Source organism: Puma concolor, chromosome A3, assembly GCF_028749965.1.
Source record: "Puma concolor isolate L17-30 chromosome A3, mPumCon1.1.hap2, whole genome shotgun sequence".
Lineage (NCBI taxonomy): Eukaryota > Metazoa > Chordata > Mammalia > Carnivora > Felidae > Puma > Puma concolor.
Window position 1 is genome coordinate 127,820,558 of NC_141669.1, and position 26,876 is coordinate 127,847,433.

The 26,876-nt window shown below is 54.6% G+C and overlaps 1 protein-coding gene across 3 annotated transcripts in view; it reads right to left on the bottom strand.

The window, feature by feature from the left end:
* SULF2 (sulfatase 2) overlaps window positions 1-26,876 on the bottom strand; it is a 120,520-nt gene that overhangs the window by 31,296 nt on the left and 62,348 nt on the right. For all 3 annotated transcript variants that reach the window (XM_086702424.1, XM_086702425.1, XM_086702426.1), the window contains exon 4: window positions 8,217-8,368. In XM_086702424.1, coding sequence (XP_086558550.1) covers window positions 8,217-8,368 — 152 coding nt within the window. The remainder of the gene's footprint in view (window positions 1-8,216; window positions 8,369-26,876) is intronic.

The window sequence follows — 26,876 nt, forward strand, 5'->3', positions numbered from 1 at the left end:
ATGCCTGACAGCCGCCCACCTTCCTGGGTCTCCTCAAAGCCACTCTTGCTCTAGCTAAGCCCCTGCTGATCCCTGATGGCTGCAGCAGGGCACCCGCGATGACGTATGACAAGCTGCACACCCACCTCCCAACCATCCGTGTGGACTGAAGGGGACGCCACCCGTACTCCAGGGGCGGGTGGTGAAGCCCCAGGCTGGCCAACGAGGACATGCCATCTCTCCGGCCACGGTACTTGAGCCGAGTCCAGGTGTCGGAGGGACGAGGGGACCTGGGCCAGGGTGGCGGTGGCATGGTCCAGTCCCAGCTAGGAGCAGATTCAATAGACAGGATGTGTCCGTTGGCTGGCTGGGGGGGGGGGGGGGTGGGCTGGCTGTCATTCCCCCCCCCCATTGCCCCCTGCCCCACGGTTTCTGGCTGGGGTGAAGGGAATAGAGATGGGGGTCCAGGAGAAAGAGAGTGTCAGGGTGCGGGCGGGAGTGCTATATGTCCAGTTCTGGACAAGTTGAGCTGCCTGCCTGGGTCGGTCGTGAAGAAGACATGAGGGAGGTGGGCTGTTAACAGGAAGGGTAAGACAGGTGCGAGGACGAAGCAGTCTTGAAGGTGAATTTTCTAGAACCTGGAGACGAGCCGACAGACAATGAGGACCTCCCCTCTCTGCCCCCCTTCAGTCGTGGGCCAGGCCCATTCCCGCTATCCAGGGGGAGGTGCTAGACTTTCCCCTGGTGCACTCCTGGCCAGGTGCAGGGGGCTGGGGATGCCAGGTTCTGGGGACTTGGCTCCTACCCAGAGCTTAGCAGCCAGAGCTGGGTCCTCTTGTCTCCCCTCCCCATCCTGACCTCCCGCTGACTTTGATCAGTAAACCAAGAGGAACCCAGTACTTCGGTGGGGATCGCTAGCCAGGGCTCTGGGCAAAAATGTCCATTGCCAATGGGGGTGTGGGGCGTGGGGCATGCTCCCAGGCTCCGTGACAGCCCGGCCCCTCTCGTTCCTGGCCTCGTTCCTCAGGCGCGGCCTCTGCCGCTCTCGTTTATGTGCTCACTCAGCAACTACTTGTTGGGTGCCTGTTCCCAGGGTTCCGGGCTTCCTGTTAAGGGCTGGGGCTGTGGTCACAGGTCCCTGTCCCCATGGTGACCACAGTCCTGTGCGGGGTGTGGGAAAGCATTCTCATCAGCGGTAAGAAGGCAGCAGGGGACCTGGGAGGGACAGGGAGGTTTTCGCTCACTTAGGATTACCCCTGGCTGCTGGGGATGGGGGGACTGCAGGGACGGGAATGGGGACCATGGCTGATGCGACGGGAAGCTCTGCCCGGACAAACGTGTCCCATGGGTGCCTCCTGGGAGATCTGCCCACGGAAGCCCGTGGTTCTACCTCTTTTTGAACTTGGGTGAGATAAGCCAGCTCACCGCAAAGCTCTCAGGGCCCCTCCCCAGATGGGAGTCTCCTGGCTTCCAGAACTAGTTAACTGTTCTGCTTGGGAAGCCCACTTGTGGGCTGCTTTCGGGCTGTGCCTTGAGACAGATGACTGTGCCCCTGAGACCTGGTTTGAGGGGCAGGGCGGGGGTTGGGGGGGGGAGTTGCCCGCACACTGGGGCAGCTCTCGAGCCCACCTCTCGATGTTTTCTCCACTTGGCAAGTCAACCTTCTGTAACTCCGGGAGGGTCTCCTTTTCTGAGCCACTGGCTTCCTCCATCTAAATTATATTCTACATCATAATGCGGACACTGCACCCTCTACAGCCCCTTGTGTTCAAAAGAGGTTCACGTCCCTTTAAGGAGCAATCATATTTCATGAAGCTGAGGGCTCTGGAGTCAGCAACACTGGGTTCACACCCCGGCTTTATCACCTATCTGTGGGCCAGCGGCTCGCCTTTGTGCCCCTCAGAAAGCACCTTTCCGCCTCTAAAACACGGGCCCGATAACAGTCCCTTCTTCAGATGGTGGGAGCATTTCACACGGGAATGAAGCACTTGGCAATACACTCAGAGCCAGACCTCAGGCCTTTGTATTTTTTGTCTGCTCCATCGTTCCCGCCCCTCCCCGGCCCCCAAACAAAATTACTAACGTGCATGGGGTGGTTTACACCAAGCATCAACAAACCTTTTCTGTAAAGGGTCAGATAGGAAACATTTGAGGCTTTGCAGGCCGGAGGTCTCATTTGAATTACTCACTGCCACTGTAGCAAGAGAGCAGCCGCTGGGTAAATGAACGGGCCTGTCTGCACTCCAGTAAAACCTTGTGCGGCCAAACTGCAAATTTCATGTCAGTTTCACATGTCAGGAAAAGAGCGCTGGTCACATGTTGCTCTCTTTGTGATTTTTTCCCCAGCTAGTTAAGAATGTAAAAAACCCTTCTAAGCTCAGAAGTTGGACAAAAACACTTGGCGGGCAGGACTTGACCCATGGGCCGGAGTTCAGAGAATGGATTTGGAGGCCAGATGGCCTAGGCTTGGATGATACTGCTTTACCACTCACTAGCTGTGTGGCCTAGTTCCTTAGCCTCTCTGTGCCTCAGTTTCCTCGTGTGCTGGTTGTGAACAGTAACTATGGTGAGACATACATGGGCTAATTCAGGTGGAATGATTCCAACAGTATCTGGTGCACGTTAGGTCTAAGGGAGCGGGAGTCATTATTCCTCAAGAATTACGGGGCTGTGGGGGCGCCTGGGTGGCTTAGTCGGTTGGGCGTCTGACTTCGGCTCAGGTCACGATCTCACGGTCTGTGAGTTTGAGCCCCGCATCGGGCTCTGTGCTGACCGCTCAGAGCCTGGAGCCTGTTTCAGATTCTGTGTCTCCCTCTCTCTCTGATCCTCCCCAGTTCATGCTCTGTCTCTCCCTGTCTCAAAAATAAACATTAAAAAAAAAAAAAAAAAGAATCACGTGGCTGTGTTTTCCACGTGAAAATGAAAACGGTACAAACAAATCTGGTTCCCTTTGATTACTCCTCACACCCCCCTGCTTCCAATCTTGGCCCCTTTGGGCCTTAACCAGGAAGTATTTTTTTCAGATGCCTTGTTACACGTGTTAGAGTATGGCTTTATGCATCTTTTTACATCAATTGGATCACACTGTGTATATTTTCTTCCTCTCCTCTCCTCTCCTCCCCTCCCCTCCTCTCCCTTCCTTCCTTCCTTCCTTCCTTCCTTCCTTCCTTCCTTCCTTCCTTCCTTCCTTCCTTCCATTCCACATGGCAGGGAACGAAGCAAAGTCACACGCCTGCCTTCATGGCCTTGTACTCTAATGAGAGGAGACAGAGGTTAACAAGTGACCCAGGGATACACACAGGTGTGGTGCTCACTGCGGGGGCAGGAGAGTTGGGGTGCGATGCCCTGGGCTCGGGGTGCTCTAGGAGACATCTGAACAGGGGCTTACAGGAGCTCTCTCTGCAACCCGCTCTTTCCATCAGCCCCGTGTCCAAAGCCCTTCTGATGGCGTTACATACAGATCCCCTCATCTTTTTCTAGAAAGCCTCCAGGGTAGGGTTCCTTTGTGGTCTTTTAATCATTTCTTGCGTTGGTGGCCCTCGTGGATTTCTTTCAATAACAAAGCTGCAACGAACAACTCAGCGGTCCCGACCTGCATAGAGGGAGGCTTCTCCACGACAGAAAAGCGCAAATGACAAAGGGCGGCTCAAAGGGTGGTCTCATTCGAGTTTACAGACACCGCTGTTCCTTAGGGCCTCTCCACCACCTGACCCTCACCATTCCCCTCTCCCACTGGTCCCGCCTTCTCTGGTCCTCTTTGGTGATCAGTGCGCGTGCCACATCATTCTTTTGTCATCATCGCTGCCTCTCTGTCCACCTGCCATCAGGACCCTTTTCATGGCATCCAGCCTTGGGATTAGTGACTCAGAACAGAGACCTCAGAGGGCCTTTGAGGGGACCTCCGGAAGGACTGTCACTTCCTCCCGAGCTGGGCCTCCTGCTGAAGCCACTGAGGGCGGCGACACACAGGCATCTCACTCCTCAGAGTGCTGGAGCAGGGAGCCCCAGGCCACTCCGAGCTCCCTCTCGCTCCCTCCCAGTGCGACGGCTCCCACTGTCTGCTGCCCGCCCCGGGTCCGAACCCTGGACCTGAGCCAGCTCTGACCCCAAAGGGGCCCCATCCCTCTGTTCCCAGGCCTCTGGGAACAGGGAGCCCAGGAATCCTCCCACGGGGCTCATTCACAGGGGAGATGTGTCTGTGGCAGGAAACGGGGTAAGTAGCAGCCACTGCATGTTCCGTCCTCAGCCCCAGAGGGACTCTGAGTCTCCCCGGATAACTTGATTACAGGGCTGCTCTGAGACCAGGCGTGGACGTGGTGAGGAATTTTAACAAGGACGGAGTGGAGTTTTCTAGGTAGTGGACGATGTGCTTGTGCTGAGTCTGGGAGGAGAGAAGCAGCGTGTTCAGCCCCAAGACACTATAATCTGTATTTCTAATGTACAAATCCCCCCATCAGGACTTTGGAATCAATTCACTCAGAGGTAATGGAGGCCTGAGACCCAGGGTGAGGGGAGAGGGCGCTGTCCAGGCGATGTCACACGTGGTTGCTGCCACCAGGGCCTGAACGATCAGACTCAGTAAGGGGGACACACGAGTGGGATCCTTGGTCAAAGGCAGGAGGGATCCCCAAGTGTGCAGTGTTTCCAGAAGGGGAGTGGGATAGGGCGCTTTTAGGCCACTGAGCATCCTGCCCATTTTCATTTGGACTCTATTCTCAGCCAGTGTTCCAGCGTTTGGCTCCAGAGTGGGGCTCCCGCTGTCCCTGCCTCTGGCTAGGGAGTGGGGCGGGTGACTTACAGCCCATCAAAACACTGCATCCCCTGGCCACACCGATTGGTCCGGGGACAGACATGTGACTGAGCCAAGAGCCAACGAGATGCAGTGAGATTTGCTGGGAATCCTGGGAAGGAGACTCCCTCACTTGCAGCTGGGCAGGAAGGTGAAACGTGGAAGGCCGGCCATATTGCTACAAGGGGCAGGGAAAGCGAGGGGGGAGGGTGGGAGGGGGAGAAGGGGGAGGGGCGGGAGGGGGAGAGACCGTAGATGGTGCCGCAGAGAAGAAAACAGAGCTTAGAGGAGAAAGAAACCACCGCCTAAAGATTTTGTGTGAGCCCCTGGATCCAGCCGTGCCTGATGCCGTTACTGCTGGACCAGTTAAATAAGCTGACGTTTCCTCTTCAGTTGAGCCATTTTGAGTTGAGTTTCTGTTCACAAGCAACTGAGAGAGGCCGGTGTGATTCAAGAAAGGATAAATCCTGTAGTTTGGGGCCCTTGGGGAAGGATTCACAGAAGAGAAGATGGGTAAAACTTGGAAAAATCCAGGGCAGGAGAGCACTAGCAAAGATTTGGGGGTGCTTGTAAGAACGGACAAGGCTGGTCTGGTTGAACTGGCTCGTATGGAGCTGATGAAGTGGGCAACGGGGCCGATGTGACGGTGTATGTGCGAGTGCGTGCACACACGTGGGCCCATCACTTCACAGTTAATAACCCACCTCCACATCCCAGGCTGTGAATGCCTGATCTGTTTTTGTTCATCCCTGGGTACCCAGCACCTAACACAGTGCCTGGCATATAGCAGGCTCTCAACAAATACTTGTTGAGGGAATGAACGAATGACATGACCAAACTTGACTAGTCCGCTCACGCCTCTGATTGCTGGGGATTAGAAATACTACACATAAAACACCCAGCACGGGGGCACCTGGGCGGCTCAGTCGGTGAAGCGTCCGACTTCGGCTCAGGTCACGATCTCACGGTTCGTGAGTTCGAGCCCCGCGTCGGGCTCTAGGCTGTGTCTCCCTCCGTCTGCCCCTCTGCCGCCTGCACTCTGTCTCTCGCGTCGTCTCAAAAATAAATAAACGTTTAAAAAAAAACAAACAAAAGCCACCCAGCACAGTTGCTTGGACCCTAATAGGCACTCAATAAAAAGATGTGCACGTTATTAAGTATGTACCAGTGTGCCCACTTCCCAGATTTGGGAACTGAGGCTCTTAGGAGTAGGTAGCATGTCCAAGGGCACATGATATGTGTCAAGGTGGGGCTCTGCACCCCAGTCCTCCAACTCTAAGACGGGAAGTCACTGCCCGGTCCCCAGAGGGCGGTGGGCAGAACAAGACAGGGGGCCGCCAAGGCTGTACATCCACGGGTCAGGCACGCTTGATTCACGCAGGATTCTAGGAAATTAGCTGCCGTTGTTTAAAAATCAGGAGATCTCACAGGAAAAAAAAAAAATGCATCAGTTTGTAGCTTCTGCTGAAAAATCAGAAAACCTGGCCCTCTTGGGCCCACGTTTCTATGCAAGACCGACAGGCCTGATGGACGTTGGCTGCCCCCTCTTGGATACATTCTTCCTAGTCCCCAACACCCACCTGCCGTCTCCCCTACGCCTGGCTTCCCATCCTGTGTGTGTGGCTCCTGTCCCCTGCCGACTTCTGCCTGGGAGCCTTGTGCAGCGATTCAGAGAGAGACCAACTAGGGAGGGCGGTCATCACACTACCCCACAGAGCCCCGGTTATGACACTCAGCCAGGCCCAGGGTCAGTGGCAGTGAGCGTGGGGAAGAGAGAGGGAAGGGAAGAAAGTGTGGGGAAAGAATGGGTCAACTGTGGGGGGGGGGGGCACACGAGCTGGCTTAGAAGATTTAGTTGGGCCAGGAATATTTGCTCGTCTCCGGATTTTTTTTTTTTTTTTTAATTTTTTTTTTTCAACGTTTATTTATTTTTGGGACAGAGAGAGACAGAGCATGAACGGGGGAGGGGCAGAGAGAGAGGGAGACACAGAATCGGAAACAGGCTCCAGGCTCTGAGCCATCAGCCCAGAGCCTGACGCGGGGCTCGAACTCACGGACCGCGAGATCGTGACCTGGCTGAAGCCGGACGCTTAACCGACTGCGCCACCCAGGCGCCCCCGGATTTTTGTTTTTTTAATGGAAAGTTTGGAGGAGACATCACTGTCAGTTCCCCCTCCTCCTCCCCCTCACTTAGGCCAAGAATCAGCAAACTCTAGCCCGTGGACCAGCCGCTGCCTGTTTTTATAAATAAAGTTTTACTGGAACTAGCCAAGCTTACTTGTTTACACATTACCTGCGGTGGCTTTCATACTACAACGGCAGGCTTGGGTCGTTGCCACAGCGCCTGTGTGGCTCGTAAAGCCTAAAATATTGGGTCTGTGGCGCCCTAGAGAGGAAGTTGGCTGTCCTGAACCGCTCCGCGCGGAGTATCACTATGGAGAAAGGGCTTTTCTGATCACCTTCACTTATGTGATCCTCAAAAATCTTTCTGGTAAAACCATGATGAAATGCCACGATACCCCAGTAAAAAAAAGACGACAATACCCGTGCTGATAAGCACCGTGGAACAACGGGAGCTCTTGTAACATTTCTGGCCGTAAACCGGGAACCTACACCTGGTTCGGCCACGTAACCTACCGTGTATCTAGGTGGCAATTCTAGGCCCCGGGAGAAGAGTCCGTGTGCCTCCCCAAAGCCCCGTGAGAGGACGTTCCCAGCAGCCTGACTCCTAAGAGACGCAAACTGGAGACCACAATGTCCCCCCGGGCGTGAACGGACACCTACCCCCCATCCCCGCAAGGGGGCGCTTCGTAGCAGTTCCCGCTGATGACGTGTGGCCACAGGGGTGACCGTCACAGGCGTGACGCCAGGCGGAAAAACCTCAACCCGGGAGAGCACACAGCACACGATTCCATTTACGCGAGGTTCTAGAACAGGCACAGCCAATCCATGGTGATGGAAGGGTCTCCTCGGGGGCGGGGTCACCCACACACGACAACGGGGCTGGATGTCAACGTGGTGCGGAGCCAAGGAAGCCGGATTCAGAATGAACGTGCCACAGCGTGCGTCTGCGGGTGGCTGTCCCCGTGGGGGGACGGCTGGTGGGAGGGGTTACACGGGGGGGCTCTCGGGGCTGGCGGGGGCGCGCTGCTTGCCGACCTGCCTGGGCGCTGGGTGCACGCGCCTGCTCGGTTTGCGAAAATTCACGGATCGGTACCCTCTGTGCGTGCGCTTTCTGCCAGAATGTTCTGCCCCGGCAGATTGCGGACAACGCTCTCAGAGACTGTTATGCGAGAGATGAAAACACCGAGATGATACGCGCTGGCTGCGCGAGATCCCTCGTCTAGGACAGGGTCACCCTCCAAAGCCAGGCAGTGGAGCTCCCGGGTCACGCTCAGCGCTGCCACCCCCTTCCCCACCCCCGCCGAGGGGGCCACGCAGGACGTACCTTGGAGTAATCGAAGCCGTGTTTCTCCTTCACCCCGTTCCGACAGAGCGTGTAGTTATAAAAACGGGAGTTTTTCAGCAGGCCGACCCATTCCTTCCAGCCTGGTGGCACGTAGGAGCCATTGTATTCGTTAAGATACTTCCCGAAGAAAGCTGGAGGGGAGAAGGGTCAGGAGGCCACGTGAGAACACGGTCAGCAAGAGCCTTCTCTGCCACCCGACCACCGTGTCCCCGAGGTGTGAAAGCAGCGCTACCCCGAGCCACCGAGCGCTTCGAAAGCAGGCGAAGCCTAAAATAAAATATATAGGATTAGAGAGCGAGTAAATTATTCTGAAACGTAATTATCCGAGCATTCAAAGAACGTGCCACCTAGTAACCCGCCCTCTCAAAACCGCTGGTAAAGGGCCTTGGGAAGAATAATAATTTCACAGGGGTGATCAGTGAGAATATTTTCTGGCATCTGCAACCAGGGCCGTGGGGCACGACGAGATCGGGGACTCGTACGACGACCGAACGACGGATCCTCTCGGGTTACGGTGCGTGGTCTACCTTCCTCGCCGAAGGCGATGCTAAGCGACGGTGCAGGGCCATAAAAGTAAGAGTGCGATTCTTTCCCGGGCAGGCTTATGGGCCCCTCGAACCCTGTCTACGACACGGGACCAGAACACAAGAGCTGACGTTAGAAAACGAACGGTGCCGATTGTTGCTGGTGATGTGGAACGCGGGCCCTTTACACACGGCCAGGGCCACGCGGGCGGGTCCTCCTCCTGCGGGACCCTGGCTGGCGGCGTCTGCTGAGCCTGAGCGCGCTCGCACCTTGTGCCCCAGCGATTCGAACCCTGGGTGTTCGCTCGACGGTAAAGCATTTGTTGGTTCACGAGCGTGAGCAGGACGCGCTGAGGGTAGCGCTCTTCGCGACAGCAGATAGCTAGCTAGGAGCCAGTCGGATGCCCGTCAACCAAAGGGGTGGCTGAATCCACTGCTGGCTGTTCCCGTCGCGGGATGTCGCGTTTAAGAACCAGACGCGTCTCAGGGCGCCTGGGCGGCTCAGTCGGTCGTGCGCCTGACTCTCGATTTCGGCTCCGGTCAAGATCTCGTGGTCGTGAGATCGAGCCCCGCGTCGGGCTCTGTGCTGAGCATGGAGACTGCTTAGGATCCTCTCTCTCTCCCCCTCTCTTCCTCTGACCCCACCCCCGACTTGTGTGTGCGCACGCTCGCTCTCAAAAAGAAACAACAACCCAGACGTGTCTCAACCACCTAATCACGTTAAGAGAAATAAACCAGATATGGAACAACGCACACCGCACGGTCTCATTCAGAAGATGCTCCAAAACGGGGAAAATGGACGTACGGTGGAGGAAAGCAAGCGGGCAGGGCACGCCTCCCGGGGCACAGCCTCGTTCTCTCTCTCGCTGCAACGCGGGTGCTTCGGTTGGTGAAACCCCACTGAGCTAGACGTTCAGGAGCCACGCGCTTCCCCGCGTGCACGTTCGACACCGGCCACAGAGCTTAAAGAAAAATGACCGTGATTCACCCAAAAAACCCTCGGTGGGGGAGGAGGGAGCAGACGAGATCCTCTCGGTGGTACTTTCTTGTTCTTTTTTCTTCTCAGCGAGCGACTGGGAGTTTTAAAAATTACAACCGATAAAGCCAGTTCCAAGTGACCGTTTCTCCAGGGACAGAGGCCCTATGCCGCCTCTCTCCTTCAGATGAGGACACCGGGGCCTCGGAGACACCTGAGAACCAGCACTGAGGGTTCAAGAGTGGGAGAGCTGGGGCTGCTGAAGCGGGTTGCAGGGTGCCTCGTGCCCGGCAAAGTGCGAGTGTTGGGCAGGTGCCTGTTCAGAGCCGAAGATGAGAGGAGACAGACGGGGAGGCGAACATCCACAGGAGAAGGAGTGGCCTGGGGCCGGGCTGTGCTGGCAGCAGAGGATGAGACGGCCCCCCGCCCCCCCCCCCACCCCCAACCTGGCTTGGGTCGGGGGAGCGGGGATAGAGCTGGGGCCCTCCATGGGGACACTTTCCTGGAGACCTGGCAGGTGGCTGGGACCGCCTCGGGGTGGGAAGCCCCCTTAAGGACCCGAGCAGCCAATTCCCGAGTCCCCGTGGCACAGGACAAAGGGACGCACGTCCATCCAATCCTCCCCTGGCACCAGCTGGGCCAGGAGGCTGAGGAAGCACCTCCTGGAAGGATCTGGGCACCAGAGGAGGCGAAGAGAGGGTCCCGAGCAGCTTCAGGGTAAGCCCAGGGTGGGGCCTCCCTTTGCGTGGCTGGGGGGCAAAGTGGACATAGAAAGAACCCGAGCTTTCCGGGGAGGAGGGGCAGGGAAACTGGCCACCGGGCTCGGAGTCCCGGGTAACATCCGATATTCAGAGAGTAAAAGCAGTTAGGAATGGGCGCCTGGGGGGCTCAGTCGGCTGAGCGCCCGGCTTCGGCTCAGGTCACGATCTCACAGCTCGAGAGTTCGAGCCCCGCGTTGGGCTCTGTGCTGACAGCGAAGAGCCTGGATTCTGCGTCTCCCTCCCTCTCTGCCCCAACCCACATTCATTCTGTCTCTGTGTCTCTCAAAAATAAACATTAAAGAAAAAAAAAAGCAGTCAGGTGGCGGGTGTCCACTTACACAGCGACTGTGCGTCCCCAGCGGGTGTCAGGGCACAAGGACTGAGATGTCGGCCGGACTAAGGGGCCTCAGCGTCCAAGGCCCGGGCGAGCGGAAGGCCTGGATTTCTCCCTCGGGAACACGGCACGTTCAGACACTCGCGGCCCTCCCCGAAAGCAGTGGCGCTCAGCCAGGGGCGGTTTGCCCCTCAGGGGACACTCGGCAATGTCCACAGACGTTTTCGGTTTTGTTACAGATGGGGCTGGGACGTGCAACTGGCATCCAGGGGGCCGAGGCCAGGGATGCGGCTGAACATCCCACGGCGCTCGGGAGGCCCCGCACCAACCATCCCGTGTAAAATGCCTACAGTCTGCGGGTGAGAAACGCGGAGCTAAACAATTCCACCTGCCACCTGCACCTGTCCCCCCTCCTCAGCAACAGAACCACGTAGCGAGGGCTGAAAAGGCCCCTAGAGATCAAGTACCGTCCAGGAAACAAGGTCTGCTAAACCTCAGTGACCTTATTCCTCACATTTGATGTGAGGTCTTTCCATATATGGGGAGCACTACTCTGATAAACCCTGCCGGCCCCTCTCCCCTCTCTCCTGTTCCTCCTCCTTGGGGAAGAATGACACACGGCAGGGGTCAGCAAACGTTTCCTGCGAAGGCCCAGACCTTAGGAAGAGGGTGAAATTTTTTTTTTTTAATTTTTTTTTTTTAACGTTTATTTATTTTTGAGACAGAGAGAGACAGAGCATGAATGGGGGAGGGTCAGAGAGGGAGACACAGAATCGGAAACAGGCTCCAGGCTCTGAGCCATCAGCCCAGAGCCCGACACGGGGCTCGAACTCACGGACTGCGAGATCGTGACCTGAGCCGAAGTCAGCCACTTAACCGACTGAGCCACCCAGGCGCCCCAGGAAGAGGGTGAAATTTAAGGAGCTCCCCCCCCTCCCCTTATGGAGCCCCGGCACTTTCCATTCGTGACAAACACTGGTGGTGATGGGGGAGTTTCCCTTCGTAGACACTGAAGTCAAAGCGTAAAACATTTGAGAGGAAAATCTTCAGGAAATAGCACATCACTGTACCCAGGCCTGGTGGAAGCCCATGGAAACTGCTTGGTTTGGGGTGACACTGCCCTGAGCACATGTGGATTCACATATCTACACCCATTTATTAGGCCCCGATGGTATGCCAGGAGTCGTCCCAGGTGATGGCAACACAGCAGTGAATGAGGCCACCAGCGTCCCTGCCCTCTTGGGGTGGACATTCTAGCGGGGGAACTGTGATCACAGAGGTGATGCTGTTGGTAAAAACAAAGTGATGAAGAAAATAAAGATGGTGTTCCAACAAAGTGGCTAGAGATGGACCCCGGCAGGTACCAAGGGCTTGAGCAGTCAAGGAAGGCTGCTGAGGACGAATCAGGGGGAATAGGAATACAAGGGAAACTGCTCTAGACAGAGGAAACGGCAAGTGCAAAGGTCCTGTGGCAGGAACAAGCTTGGAGGCATTTGAGGAACACAGGGAAGCCACTGAGGAAGGGAGAAGATGACGTCACAGGGTAGAGGGACCAGATCGTGAGCAGAAGCCACAGGAGGCATGATGGGGAAACTGAAAAGGGCCCACATGTCCCCTGAAATACTATACACCAGATTTTACATGTTGTGTGCATTTTCCTGGAATCGGGACACATTCTGAAAGCAACCCAAGACCTCAAGTAGCTTCAGAAACATACAACTTCCCTCAGGTTCACCCTGAAGGGTGAACAAAAGCCCCGGGAAAAAGGCACCCTGAATCTCCCTGCTGGGAATACTGGGTTCTCTCCTAGGTCCCCCAAACCCTAGCTTGGGATCCTATGGTTTTTCCCTGAAGATCTGGACCAAGGTCTTTCTGATGAAGGTGCAGCTTGGAATGCTAAGGAGCTTCAATCTTGGCCCGGCCGGTGGGATAACTTTCTTGGAGGGGTGCCGCCTCGGGAAGCCCACCCCTGCCCATTATCGCCCAATGCCACGGGTGTCAAAGTGGCCGAGGCCATTTCCTCCGCTGGAATGCCCTCTTTCACATCTCTCTCCTCTCTCCAACCCCCAACTCTTAAAAAATCCAGAAAGAGTTTACTATTCAGGCTCCACGAGACCCTAGAAAACAGGGCTTCAGTCAAAGGCTTTTAGTGCCAAATTAGATTTTGCTCTCATTTGATTAGATTTCCCCCAGGCGGTTTTTAAAATGGTTATTCTGGTACCAGTTGAGGTGGGAGAAGCAAATTAGCGTGGGCCCTGGGGCTCCGGGGCTGGGAGATACAGCCAGGAGAATGAGCTGGAATTAAAATCAAGATTAAAAATACAGCCCATGTCCTGGCTGGAGCCCCGAGCGTTTAGCTTTCGAGGCCGGGACGGCGCAAAAGAAAGAACAACCCGGGGGCTGGTGTGGGGGTGGAATAACTTGGCAGGCAGGTTAAGAGGAATTAAATGCCAGGCCAGGAAAGGCCACCGATAATGTGCTGGCTGACGCCGCCCCTCGGGAGCAGGCTGGCATCAGTTGAAAGGATGGAGCACTCACTGCCTCCCGCGTACCAGGCACAGGGTGGAAATTTACCCCTGGAAGTGGAGACTTTTATTTTGCCTGCTTGATCCTGACCGTGGTCCTTTGGGTACCATTACTTCCTTACTTAAGTCACATGGGCTGATCTTAACTCCAGACGCCAGGGTGGCAGGCATAATCTCAGCCGGACCAATCAGAGGACTACATTCCCCTGGCTACCTGTCATTGGTTCAGGGCCAGGCATGTGACCCAAGCTGGGCCAATGAGAGTGAGCCCTGGGACTTTGAGGGAGCTACCGGAAAAGGGACGTTCTTCGAGATGGCTTAAAGCTGATGGGGACATAAACTTGAAGCTGCTGGCAGCCATCTTGCCACCAAGAGGGGGTGGTTGTTCTGTTTGCTTAATTCAGTTTTTCAGTTGAGCTCTCGCACTTGCAATCAAAAGACCCGAGGAAAAGCAGATGAGACGCTTAGCGGAGAGCAGGGTTTGGCAAAGCAAATCCGGCTGCCACCTGTTTTTGTCAATACTTCTACTGGAACAGAGCCACACCCATGTGTTTATATAGTCGTTATGGCTGCGTGCACACCATGGCAGAGTTGAGTTGTTGCAACAGAGACCGTGTGGCTGCAAGTCCAAAACATTTACTATCCGGCCCTTTGTAGGAAGGGATTTTCAACCCTTGGTGTTATGAGCAAAATTCCCCGTGCGGGGTGAGGGATCCCTCAGGGATGGAAACAGGGCTGTGTTTAATCCGGAGAAACAGGGGCGAGAAGTAGACTCTCAACTGGGCCAAGGCAGCGAGGGGGCTCCAGGGCGCAAAGGGACGACCCACCGACCCAACGGCAGTGACAACAAGAACAGAGCAGCCAGTGGCGGTCTTCGCCTTGCGTGGTCCCGATACACGCAAATGTCACTTTCCCCAGTTCAGTCTCCCACAACACGGTTCCGACTTAGCCACCGAGGCACATTAACTGTAATTGCACAAAGTAACACACGTGGCTACTGGCCCTCCCGTCCACCAATCACTGTGTAAGGAACACGCACATCAGGACCAGGGCCCGGTCACGTCATTTCTTGCAAAGTCTGTCGGTGACCGGTCCCCGTGCATCTGATACTCAGTTCATGCACAGACAGCAGAGCGCGTGGCTGGGTTGCCTCCCTGTCCCCTGGTGATACGTCTACAAGACCCGTTACAAAAGTGGATTGTCGAAGGGGAGAAGTGGCCAACAGAGATGAGAGAGAGCAACCAAGAAACGAAAAGCTAGCTGAAGCGGAAACATGAGGGGAAGGGAAAAGGAGCCCGAGAGGAAACGAAGCTGACCGTGGGGATGGTTGACATGCACAGGGCGGGAAGCTCTCCATTTGCAGCCAGACAGCTCAGTCACCGATACAATGCGATCATGACAGAAAGGGTGCAGATGTCCCAGAGGAAGGACGCCAGCAAAAACAACACTCCACGTTAAAGGGGCCCTCAGATGGGGCGCCTGGTGGCTCAGTCGGTTAAGCGTCCGACTTTGGCCCAGGTCATGATCTCACTGTCTGTGAGTCTCAGCCCCGCGTCGGGCTCTGTGCTGGCAGCTCGGAGCCTGGAACCTGCTTCTGATTCTGTGTCTCCCTCTCTCTCTGCCCCTCCCTTTCTCATGCTCTGTCTCTCTCAAAAAATGAATAGGGGTGCCTGGGTGGCTCAGTCGGTTGAGCTTCTGACTTCGGCTCAGGTCATGATCTCGTGGTCCGTGGGTTCGAGCCCTGCATCGGGCTCTGTGGTGACAGCTCGGAGCCTGGAGCCTGCTTTGGATTCTGCGTCTCCCTCTCTCTCTGCCCCTCCCCCACTCATGCTCTGTCTCTATCTCAAAAATAAATAAACATGAAAAAAATAAAAAAAAGGAATAAACATTAAAAAAAATTAAAAAAAAGGGGGGCTTTCGGAGATATGTTGCAACACTGAAAGCTGTGTGTCCTTGGGCAACTAGTTTAATCTTCTGATGCCTCAGTTTCTCCATTTGTAAAATGGGGAAGATGACAATATCCATGTCGTGGGTTTGCTGACCGAACTAACACACACACATCTGGGCACACCACGTGGTCTCGTGCTTCGCTTTATTTTTATTATTCAAAAAAATTTTTTTAATGTTTATTTTTGAGAGAAAGAGAGAGACAGAGTGCGAGCAGGGGAGGGGCAGAGAGAGGGAGACACAGAATCCGAAACAGGTTCCAGGCTCTGAGCTGTCAGCACAGAGCCCGACGCGGGGCTCGAACCCACGAACCGTGAGATCATGACCTGAGCCGAAGTCGGAGGCTTAACCGCCTGGGCCACCCAGGCGCCCCACGCGCTTCGTTTAATTGTGCTTCACAGACACTGCATGTTTTACAAATTGGAAGCGTGAGGAACCCCGAGTCCAGCACGCCTACTGGCACCCTTTTTCCCCAACAGCATTTTGCTCATTTTGTGTCTCTGTGTTGCGTTTTGGCCATTCTTGGAACATTCCAAACCTTCTCACCACTGTTACATCTGTCATGGTGATCTGCGATCAGTGACTACGACTCACTGAGGGCTCAGATGATGGCGAGCATTTTTTAGCAATATTTTTAAAAAAAAATTTTTTTAACGTTTTATTTATTTTTGAGACAGAGAGAGACAGAGCATGAACGGGGGAGGGGCAGAGAGAGAGGGAGACGCAGAATCGGAAGCAGGCTCCAGGCTCTGAGCGGTCAGCCCAGAGCCCGACGCGGGGCTCGAACCCACGGACCGCGAGATCGTGACCTGAGCCGAAGTCGGACGTTTAACCGACTGCGCCACCCAGGCGCCCCTTTTAGCAATATTTTTAAATTAAGGTATGTGCGCTGCCTTTTTTTTTTTATTAAAACAAATTTTTTTAAACTCTATTCTTTGCGAGAGGCAGAGACAGCGTGAGTGGGGGAGGGGCAAAGAGAGGGAGAGAGAGAGGGAGAGAGAGCGCATCCCAAGCAGGCTCCCCGCCATCAGCACAGAGCCCGATGCGTGGCTCGAACTCAGGAAACCGTGAGATCACGACCGGAGCCGACACCAAGAGCCGGACGCCTAACGGCCTGAGCCACCCAGGCGCCCCCAGGCACTGCTTTTTCACGATACCATTGCACACTTAATGTAAACATCACTTTTATACACACGGGGAAACCGAAAATTCCTTTGGCTTGCTTTAGTGCTCTGTTGGCTTTGTTGTGGCGGTCGGGGACTGAACACGCGACATCTCTGAGACATGCCTGTACTGCTCAGACCCGGCACACGACGTAGGCCCGCTAAGCGTTAGTTTCGTCATGGCCCACGGGTCCCCCTCCCTGCTCCATTAATACCTTATTTAATAGAGCCCTTGCAGAGACCGATGTCAAAATCCACCCTCCCTCGCCGCCAACTTTAAGGGGATTGATTAGCCCCCAAGTCGCTTTGAAACCCTCCCTCCCGGTCCTGCCGCGCCTGTTCCCCTCCCGGCTGCTTCCTCCATTTGTCTGAGTTAAGTGCTGCTGGGGAGCCATTCAGAGTCTGATGGGAGAACCAGGCCCTTCTGTTATCTCTCCCAGCCCTGAATCTAACTGAAATTGCCTCGTCATAATCGCATTTGTGGTCTCTACAAGCCGTGTGTTGCAGGGACTGGAGACTGAGATTAGCTGGCGGTAAACCTCGCTCAGGAGGGCAGATGAAGGCATCGTTTTGGATACAGGGGCGACGGAGGGTTTCTGCAACCGGAATCCTGGGGGCATCTCTCCGTGCTGGAGAGCGGGCTGGGCCCGGGGTGGGGGACCCTTGAACCTCAGGACAGCCACGAGTTAGTCCTCTGTCTGGGTGACGCGGGAGGCGACACGGGACAACGGCCGAGAGCGTGCCTCTGCAGCCAGTCTCCTGGTCTGTCACTTCCCCATTGTGGAACCCCAGGCAAGTGACCTCACCCCTCTGTGCCTTGGTGCACAGCAATGACAGCAAGCCACTGCCTACTGTCATGCGGGGGGAAGGAACCAACAGGTGTAAGGAACGTGGAGAAGTGCCCAGCAAGCGGGACTGGTGGGACTCAGAGTACCCACTGCCGGGGGGGTGGAGCTTTCTCCCGCCCCTCGTGGGCCATCTGGATGGAGCTGTCAGCCGGGCTGTTTTAAGGACACTGGCGTCTCCCAATGCACATTTGTCCCCACACCATCTCTCCCCACAGCCTACATTAGCAATAATGGATAAACAACTATGAGTCGAAATATTCCAGAGTTGACTGGCTGAATCATGCTACATTTCGTGATTTACATTCAGATCTAAATATTTCAATGAATGTTTATCCATTTTGACTTGGGAGTTTCCTCCGTATTTTGGAGCAAACATACCCACACATGCATGAATACACACGCACACGCCTTTCCTTCAGGTAACCCCTGAAAAGCCACAGCCACCGCATCCCTGGTTCTTCCCAAATACAAAGGTCCCAGCTGTCAATCAGGGTGCTCCTTCCCACCTAAGGGGTCGGTGTATGGCTGAGCTTGGCCAATCAGACTCTAGTCTGGGACTTTGCATCTTGAGCTAGGAGACTCAGAGGCAGAGAAAGGGTTGGAGTTTTGGAAGGCCCCCCGAGGAGACAGTTGCTCAACAGCTGCAACCTGACTCCCCAGATCCCGTGTTTGGGACTCCGAATAAAAGAGGCAAAAGGCCCTCAGGGTGGGAAGGTCTCAAAAGTGATGGAAACGTGTCTTGCTTCTTTATCCTCATTTCCTCGCTCACAGTGGAAACGGCCTCCCCTCATCTTGCCGCGTCCCTTTTTGCCTTCCCGTAACGCAGTCACCCCCAAACAGCCAGAAGACCCTTCTGAACCCGAGACCGCTCTTGCCCTCCCCCTTCAGGGCCTGGCTGCCCGCGAGTGTCGCTACCTCTGCCCCCGTCTCCCACCGCTCGCCCCTCTGCTCCCTCTGTTCTAGCCACTCCCGGCCTCTCGTTCCCTAAAGCGCTCCCAACACACTGCCACCCCAGGGCATTAGCACCTGCTCTTCTCTCTACCTCAGACATGCGCCTGCACCCCCCTCACGTGGACTGGCTCCTACTCACTGGGATGTCTCAGATCAGATGGCACCTTGTCCGAGCAGCTGGCCCGGATCGCCCCGCCTCAAGGTCCCCGTCCTCCTGTGCCGGGCTGTTTACCTTCTCTGTGGCCCTCTGTACTCTCTGAAATCACCCGTGGATATTTGCTTCCTCGTTTATCATCATGTCCCCGGGCACGGGTCCCTTCCGGGTGCTGCGGTACCCTCCCGTACCTGGCCTGGAGCGGACACATAGTCATAGCTGCTGACGAGGTGACCGGGTCAACGGTTTTGGGCGTGAGACACAGGCCACACAGCGCAAAGCTGCCACTGACCAGGGTCTCAAGCCTCCCTCTCTCCTGTGTCGGAGTACTCTTAACAAGGATCGGGCCAGCTGGGGCAAGTGCTCCCCCGGGGACACCGGGCAATGTCTGGAGACACTGTGGGTTGTCCCAGCTGTCGGATAGAGTGCTGCTGGCCCGACAAGAGACGCGCTAACCACCCTACCGGGCACAGGGCGGCCCTCACCACAGACAAGGACCCGGAGCTCGGGCTGAGAAACCCTGGGCTGGGTGCGGGTCTCCAGTGATGCGGGGGCGGGAGGTGGTGCAGTGTGGCTCTCAAGGGCCTGGTTTCGGAGTCGGAGGGCCTGGGTCTCCTGGGGCAAGTAGTGCCTCTCTCTCAGCCTCGGTAATTCCATCTATAAAACGGGAACGGCAACCCATGAGATGATGTCTGGCCCAGAGTTCCTAAAACAGAAGCCGCTTCCTTTTTGGGGGTCGAGCCGGGGATGAAAACACGGGTCTCTGGAGAAATGAAAATAGACACCAGAGGTGACACCATCTCGGAAAAATAACCAGGCCCCTCCGAGACTCTGGAACGAGCCTGGGCGAGGATGTTTACGCCACACAGAGCAACGGGCCGGGCACGACCCACATCTATTGGCAAAGATGGGCCGGAGCGCAGAGCCGGGCCAACGACGCTAAGTGACGTTTGCCAGAGCAGTTCGGAGAGGCCAGTGAAACATGAAGTAGAACCTTCTGGAAAGTCCATCTTGCCCAGAACAAACCACTCCATTTCACACGCCAGGGGTTTGGTCTCTGCTTCTCGTGACACCTTCCACGTTCCAGACGTCTGTGGGCCTCTTTCAGGCGTTTCCCCATTTTTGTGTGTCGTTTGGATGATTACAAACTTCATTATCTACCTTCAGGTCAACTCGCTTGGTGCCCAACAGGCGGATCAGGCTGGACTCTTGCTCGGTGCCCTGCACCTGCCTCTCTGCCGACATTCCAGCGAGTGCCAGACTCTCCAGGCCACACACCTGCCAGGGTCTTTGGCTCCTCTGTCCCCACTCACGTCCACTGACGGCCTTTCACGGAGGCTCTCCCTTCAGAATGGACCCAGGACGGAGCCCTTCCCGCATCTCCCGGTGACCGGCTTGGGGTCCCAGCCACACCTTCGCCCACCTGGACCCTGTCGGAGCCTCCTCCCTCGTCTTCTGCCACTGTAGCCACAAGGCATCTGATAAATCACAAATCCGATAAAGCCACCGCCCTGCGTGAAACCCTTCAGTGGCTCCGTATCACACTCTCACTAAAATCCAGACTCCTTGGCATGGCCTGCAAGGTTCCATGGGATCTGTCTTGCGTCCCCTCTGACCTCATCTCCCTCATTTTGCCTTGGTCCATTCTCCTCCATCCACAGCGGCCTCCTCCTGTCTTCCCAGGCCCGAGCTCATTTCTGCCTCAGGGCCTTTGCCCTCGCTGTTCCCTCTGAAGGACCCCCTTCCTCAGACGCCTGCCTGGATCGCTTCCTCACCTTTTCCAGGCACTCGCTCAAATATCACCTTCCTGGGTTACATCCCCAACCACCCTATTATGATGGTCTCTCCCTACCCCGGTGTTCCCTCTTCTCCTCACTTTGTTTCTCCGTGGTATTTCTCCCCACCCGACAAATGCAACTGTCTTCTGGTTTTCATCACCTGCCTGCCCAACGAGAAGCATCAGCTCCCTGACGTCAGGGCTTCCTGCGTGCCTCGTTCCCGCCCGTGTCCCCACATCTAGAACAGAGCTTGGGAAGCAGTGAGACCTCAACAGACGTTTGTGGCACAAATGAGCAAATGATGGATCCACCAAACACCCAGGTTATAGGAGGCGGGGGGGGGGGGACCACAGCCCCCCCCCCCCCGAGGTAAGAGCAGATTCCCGTCACCCATCACGCGGCTGCATCATCTCTGAGTGGAGAAGCAGGGAGAATTCTTACATCATTGTGTTTCTGTTTGATTTCGTGGCATCTGTTCGATTGAATCTGGATCCATTTAATCCACGTGGGGCAGGACTCACTGTGGGGTGCCCTGCAAAACTGCGGAAGAGCCCAAGGCCAGGGCCAGTCAGCAGCCCCGGTCCTCGGTCGTTCGGTTACCAAGGTCCCTTTAGACTCTTAGTGACTCTGAACGATTCTTGAGGACCCCCATTAGCTACCTAGAGATCGCTACCATGTCAGAGAACTGACAAGTCTCAAACACATTATCTAAAAATGGTAACAATAAACCTACTTGTTCGTATGTGTTTTTTTTTTTTTTTAAACGGTAAGCATTTTAGCAAAACAAAATAAAATCAGTGAGGAGAGCTGCACTGTTTTACATTTTTGCCAGTCTCTCTGGAGTCCGGTTTAGCAGAAGACAGCTGGATTCTCACGTCTACTCCTGCGTGCAGCCTGGTGAGATATGTTCTTTTGGTGACGTTTCAAGAAAAGTCCAGCCTTGCTGGATATGCACACAGAAAGGAGAGGGGTATTTTCGTGCCCTTTTTAGAGAACTATGGGTATGTTATGCACCCTCAGAGAACACTGCAAACTTGAAGCAAATAAGGGTGAAGGGCAGATCCTGTCTCCGTATCATCAAGAAAATGGTTTTGGGTCCAGGGCACTCTGAGAACCGCTAGGTTAGAGGATGATGATGTTCCACGACAACCCAATGAGACAGACGCGGTTTTTGTCCCCAGTTTACAGCTGGAGGAACTGAGGCATAGAGAGGCAAAGTCCTTTTTGTGCCCAACGTCCCACAGCTGGTGAGTGGCAGAACTGAGACTCAAACCCCGGGGGGCTGTCTCCACACTACCTTGCCCCACATCCCTGCAGGACTGTATCCCTGCGGGACCACGTCTCTGCAGAATGGCACGTCCCGTCACTGTCCCCCGGGGTGGGGGGGTGGGTGGGGGGGCAGGGACAAAGGCAACAGGAAGTGGACTGCTCGACAGCTGAAGTCAGGGACAAGGACAAACGGACCTTGTTATCCCAGAGACCCTGCTCCTTAACAGGCCCCCGACTACCCTCTCCAGAGCGCCTCCTGCTGGAATTCCAGGCGGGACAGAGATTCCCACACCGAGTTCATTCCCCATGCTCCACCCTCCCAAGCTTTATCTGCCCGTGGGCTGCTGAGGGAAGGCCATTCCCAGAGCCCGAGGGCCTGGCCTTTCTCAGAGCGTCAGCATGGGAACGCGGGGCGGAGCCGGACATCATCCCCGGGACTCTTGCCAGGTGTGTGGGGCGTGAGGGGTGTTTCTATCTTGGGGGGTAGTCGGGCGTGAGGTTGCGTATGGGGGGCTCTGGACCTGACGGCCTGGGTTTAAGTCCAGCTCAGTCTTCCCAACCATAAAATGGGGATAAGAATATGCCTGCCTGACAAAGTCGTTGGGGAGCGTTCAATGAGGAAACACAGGGAAACTGCCCCCACAATGCTGCTCGCCGTTCGTAGTTTAACATTACTTATCAGGATGTTACATGTGCATGCATGCATTCATTCGTTCATCCATTCAACATTCAGAAGAGCACCGCTTTTGCGCTAGGCTTGGTTCTAGGTACCAGGGACACCACTGAACAAAAGGAAGCGTGTGAACAACCAAAACCACACCTTCGTGGCGCTTATGTTCTAGGATTGAGGACAGTACGAAGCGGGGAGGCAGGACCCCCGGAGGCTGTCACCGTGATTCAGGAGAGAGGCAGGGATGGTTCTAAGCGGGCGGGGGTGGAGGGCTCGGCTGGTTTCAGGCTATTTTTGGAGGTGGAACTGCCAAGGTCTGTGGATGGATTGGATGTGGCGTGGGAAAGGAGAGGAGTCAAGGACAGTTTGGAGGTTTCTGTCCTGAGCACCAAGGACACCCATCATCGTCTAGGAAGGGGGCGCCGCGGGAGGGGCAGGTCCTGTGGTGGAGGTGACGAAGAGCTTGAGGTCTGCCACGTTAACCTTGAGGTTCTCGTTAGTCGGTTAGTGGAGGTGGAGACAGAGGGCATCTGGAGATATGCGTGCATTCAGGTTCAAGGGCAAGGTCTGGGCTGGGAGTAGAAACGTGGGAGGAGTCAGCATGTCCACGGCATTTAATATCATGGAATTGAATGAGATCACCTAAGGAAGGGGTTCTTAATCTGCGGTTCCTGAATTCGGATGGAAAAACTACATGTGTGTTTGTTTTCATTATCCCCTAACTAGCATCTCCTTCAATAAGAAATGAAGGTGACAAGTCATAGTCACAGTAGTACCTGTGCCTGGGTCCCCAGAAGTCAGATATTTTCACATCGCATTCCAATGAACAGACCTCTCAAACTATCACTGAAGCCAGCATTACTATGAAATCATGCGAGTTGTAAGACCTACCAGTTATCTGCTCAATAACCACCACGTCATGTCACTGAACGTGGGAAGAAGCACACATATCACAGTTCGATAGTATTGTGACGAATGTATTTTGATATAACTGGCTTCCTCTGCAATCCCGTGTATTTTCTTCTTCGCATTTAACTTTGAACGTATTCTGAAAAGGGTCCGCACAGATGCCAAGGGGGGCATGTGGCTCTCCAAGGGGTAAAGTCCCCAGTTAGGGAATGCGTATTGCAGGAGAAGAGGGCCCCGGGCTCCGGAATAAGGGGTCAGGATGGGAGGACAGCAGCCCCGCGGACCGGAGAGAAGCTGCAGGTGGGGTAGGAGGAGAGCCAAGCGGGAGGCCGGATGTAGGAAGTACTTCCAGGAGTTTGGTGGGATCGACCCAGCTCATGCCGTCAAAGACGACGGTGTTTCTTTCCCCAAGACGAGCGAGAATCCTGACCACGGTCCCCGCCGGGCACTCCAGCTTCCAAAGTACAGTTCAGCCTCTCCCTGGCCCAGCACTTTGAACGGATCTAGGAATGTACTCAGCTCAGTGATTTCCCAATCGCTAATGTATGCGGGAAGGGGACGCACTTTTTAGGATCCCGTGCCTGCAACCTTCCCTCTGCCCTTGGAATACATCACATCCCTTTCTTCCTCCTCCCCGGGGAGAGAGTGTACGTCATTTACGAGCTGGCACAGAAACTCAAACGAGATTCAGTTGCTCCGGTAGAGGAACGAAACGGACCAGGGATAAGAGAAGGAGAGGTGTGTGGGGACCGGAGGTTCTCGCCTTGCCTGTGAACTCCCACAGAGTCGGCCGTGTCACCCCAGTGCCCATTTGCTTCTTCTCCGCAGAAACAGTATTACTAGCTGGGCACAAGGCTGCTGGGGTGGAGGTGACATTCTCAGCCTCCCTCCCAGCTGGCTGTGGCCATGATCAACTTTTGGTGGAGACATGGGTGGGAGTGATGGGAGTTCCCACAGGAAGTGGGTGTGCCCCCCCCCCCCCGTATTTCCTACTTCCTGTTCACTGGATGTGGGCGTGGTGAGTGGTTTTGGACAGGGGCAGTCCCCCCGGGTTGGTGGGGCAACATCACAGACTGTTATCATCCCTGAGCTGTTAATGCCCAGACCGTGGAAGGAGAGAAAAATAAGCACCTACCACCTCCAAACCACTGTTCTTTGGGGACCAAAGCATCCTCAGCTGTACCTGTATTCCAACAAATACTGGGGGGGCGGGGGGGACGGGGGGAGCTGTGACCCAGATCCAGCTGGCTGCTGCCATCTAGTAGTGGACAGCAAACCTTTCCTGCAAAGGGTCGGACTGCAGTTCTCACTTTGCAGCCACATGGTCTCTGCTGCAATTATTCAACTCTGCCACGATAGAGTGAAAGCAGCCATAGACAATACGTAAATGAATGAGCTGTGTTCTAATAAAACTTTATGTATAAAAACAGCCACCAAACTTCTGTGGGCTATAGTCTGCTGATCCCTACTGTCTAGGAATGTTGCTGATATTTGGCAAGATCAACTATCTATCATCTACCTACCTACCTACCTATTTTTAATTTTTTTTTGAGAGAGAGAGAGGAAGGGGCAGAGGGAGGGAGGGAGGGAGAGAGAGAGAGAAAAAAAAAAAGAAAGAAAGAGAGAGAGAGAGAATGAATCTGAAGCAGGCTCCATGCTCAGGGCAAAGCCCAACTCGGGGCTCAATCCCATGACCCTGGGATCATGACCCGAGCCGAAATCGAGAGTCGGACACTCAACTGAACCACCCAGACGCCCCCTCTGCCCCATTTTAAAGCAAAGTATGGAGGCCGAATGTTTTGGTGAAATTTCCAGATTAAAAAAAAAAAAAAACAAAAACACCTTACAATTCAAACAGAACATCTTCGGGGTTGAAGTGTGAACTCAGGCTGCTGGCTGCCATCTTGCAAGACCCACATGTAGTCCCAAGGGGCGCAGAATAGAAGCTGAGCTGGTCCAGGCTAAGGTTCAATCCCACCCCTGTCGCCCACAAGACGGCTCTGAGTTGTGACACCTTCACCATGCATCATGTGGCTTTTAGGGGCTCCTGATCTGGGCAGAGGAAAACAATCCCTCTAACTTTCTGGAGGTGGAGCTGGGGTCTCCTGAGGAACAAGTGATAAATGAGAAGGAAATGCTTTTGCAAACTCTAGAACGCTATAAATATTAGATGCAAAATGCCACAGGACTGAAGTCTTTGTTTTTTTGGCAGACAAATTGGCTGAGGAAGCAGGGCTGGGAAGATATGCATTAAATAAACCCTGAGCCCCAAGGCTCTTAGGGCCGGGGCATTTCTGATATTCTGTAACCAGATCTTTTTAACTTTGGGCTGCTTGCAAGGTTATAACACGAGTCTCTTTCTTCCGCTTTTGAAAAGACACCAAACGCGGACTGCTGCACAAAGTGATAAATCAACGTTGTAAAAGTTCTGGATGCCAGAGATGGGATCTCGCTGAATGGAGAACTGTGGGGAAAGGAGGTGAGGAAGGTGGGGGCGTAACTACCCACGAAGGAGGCATCTTGTGCTGGAAGCAGAGAGCTGGGCAACATGCCCTCCTCCCACCTGTCCCTTGAGGGGGGAAGCCGGATTTGGGTTTCTGTAGTAGATACTTGTTCTATTTTTCTGCCCAGCATCCATTCTCCTGCCTTTTAGTAACTGTGCCTTCTGAGGTGCATATTCTAGCTCCCAGCTCCTGGGCAAGGCATAGGGTGTCCCACCTCCCCTGGCCACCGTGATTGGGTAGAGAAGAGACACGTGACCCTGGCTGAGCCAATGAAAGCCTCCCCTGAGACTTTCGCTGGAGCACTAGGAAGAGGCTCTCTCTGTTAGCCAGGGTCGCTGTGCTGGAGGGGTGGGGCCAGTGAGGGCCATCTTAAGGTCACAAAGGAGAACCTTCCAAGGAATGAAGTTAAGCCAGATGAAAGAAAATCCGAGAAGCAGAAAGATGGGTTCTGATGACAATGTTTGAGTATGGGGACTCAGCTAAGTTTTCCTGAACTAATTGCACTCATATTTCTGAATGCTGGGAAAGGGAGACAGTAATCCAAATTCCATTTTGTTCTCATTTTCTGCTTCAAGCCTAAGGCTGAAGCGTCATCCGTTCATTCAAATCTTTATTGGGTCCCCAGTACCTGCCTGGCACTGTTCTTGGATATGAGGATACGGTATGAACAAAACAGGCAAGAACTAAATTCACAACAGCCGAGATCACTTCGACGGGATGATAAATCCTACCGAGGACATAAAGCAAGGTATCATGATAGAGGCTGACAGGGGTTGGGGAGGGCTAATTCACGCAGGGAGGTCGGGGAAGCAGAAGGGTTCTGAGTGCTGTTAGAAAGGAAGAGAGGTAGGAGATGTGGCCAGAGAGGGGAGCAGGACGAGGTTGTGCAAGGCCTTGGCAGCTTTGATGAGTGGTGAGTTTATCCTAAGAGCGGTGAGCCAGGGGAGGGTCTCGCGCAGGGAATGACATGATCAGAATTCCATTTTCCTTTTCTCTTCTTTCTTTTCTTTTTTTTTAAACAACTTTTTGTTTTTTAACGTTTATTTATTTTTGAGAGAGAGAGAGAGAGACACACACACAGAGCACGAGCGGGGTTGGGGCAGAGAGAGAGGGAGACACAGCATCCGAAGCAGGCTCCAGGCTCCGAGCTGTCAGCACAGAACCTCACGTAGGGCTTGAACCCACGAACTGTGAGATGGTGACCTGAACCGAAGTTGGACGCCTAACTAACTGAGCCACCAGACGCCCCAGAATTCCATTTTTCAAAGCTTCCTTCCTCTTGATGCTGGGTGGGGAGGAGAAACAGCTAATGGCTGGGGAGAGGCA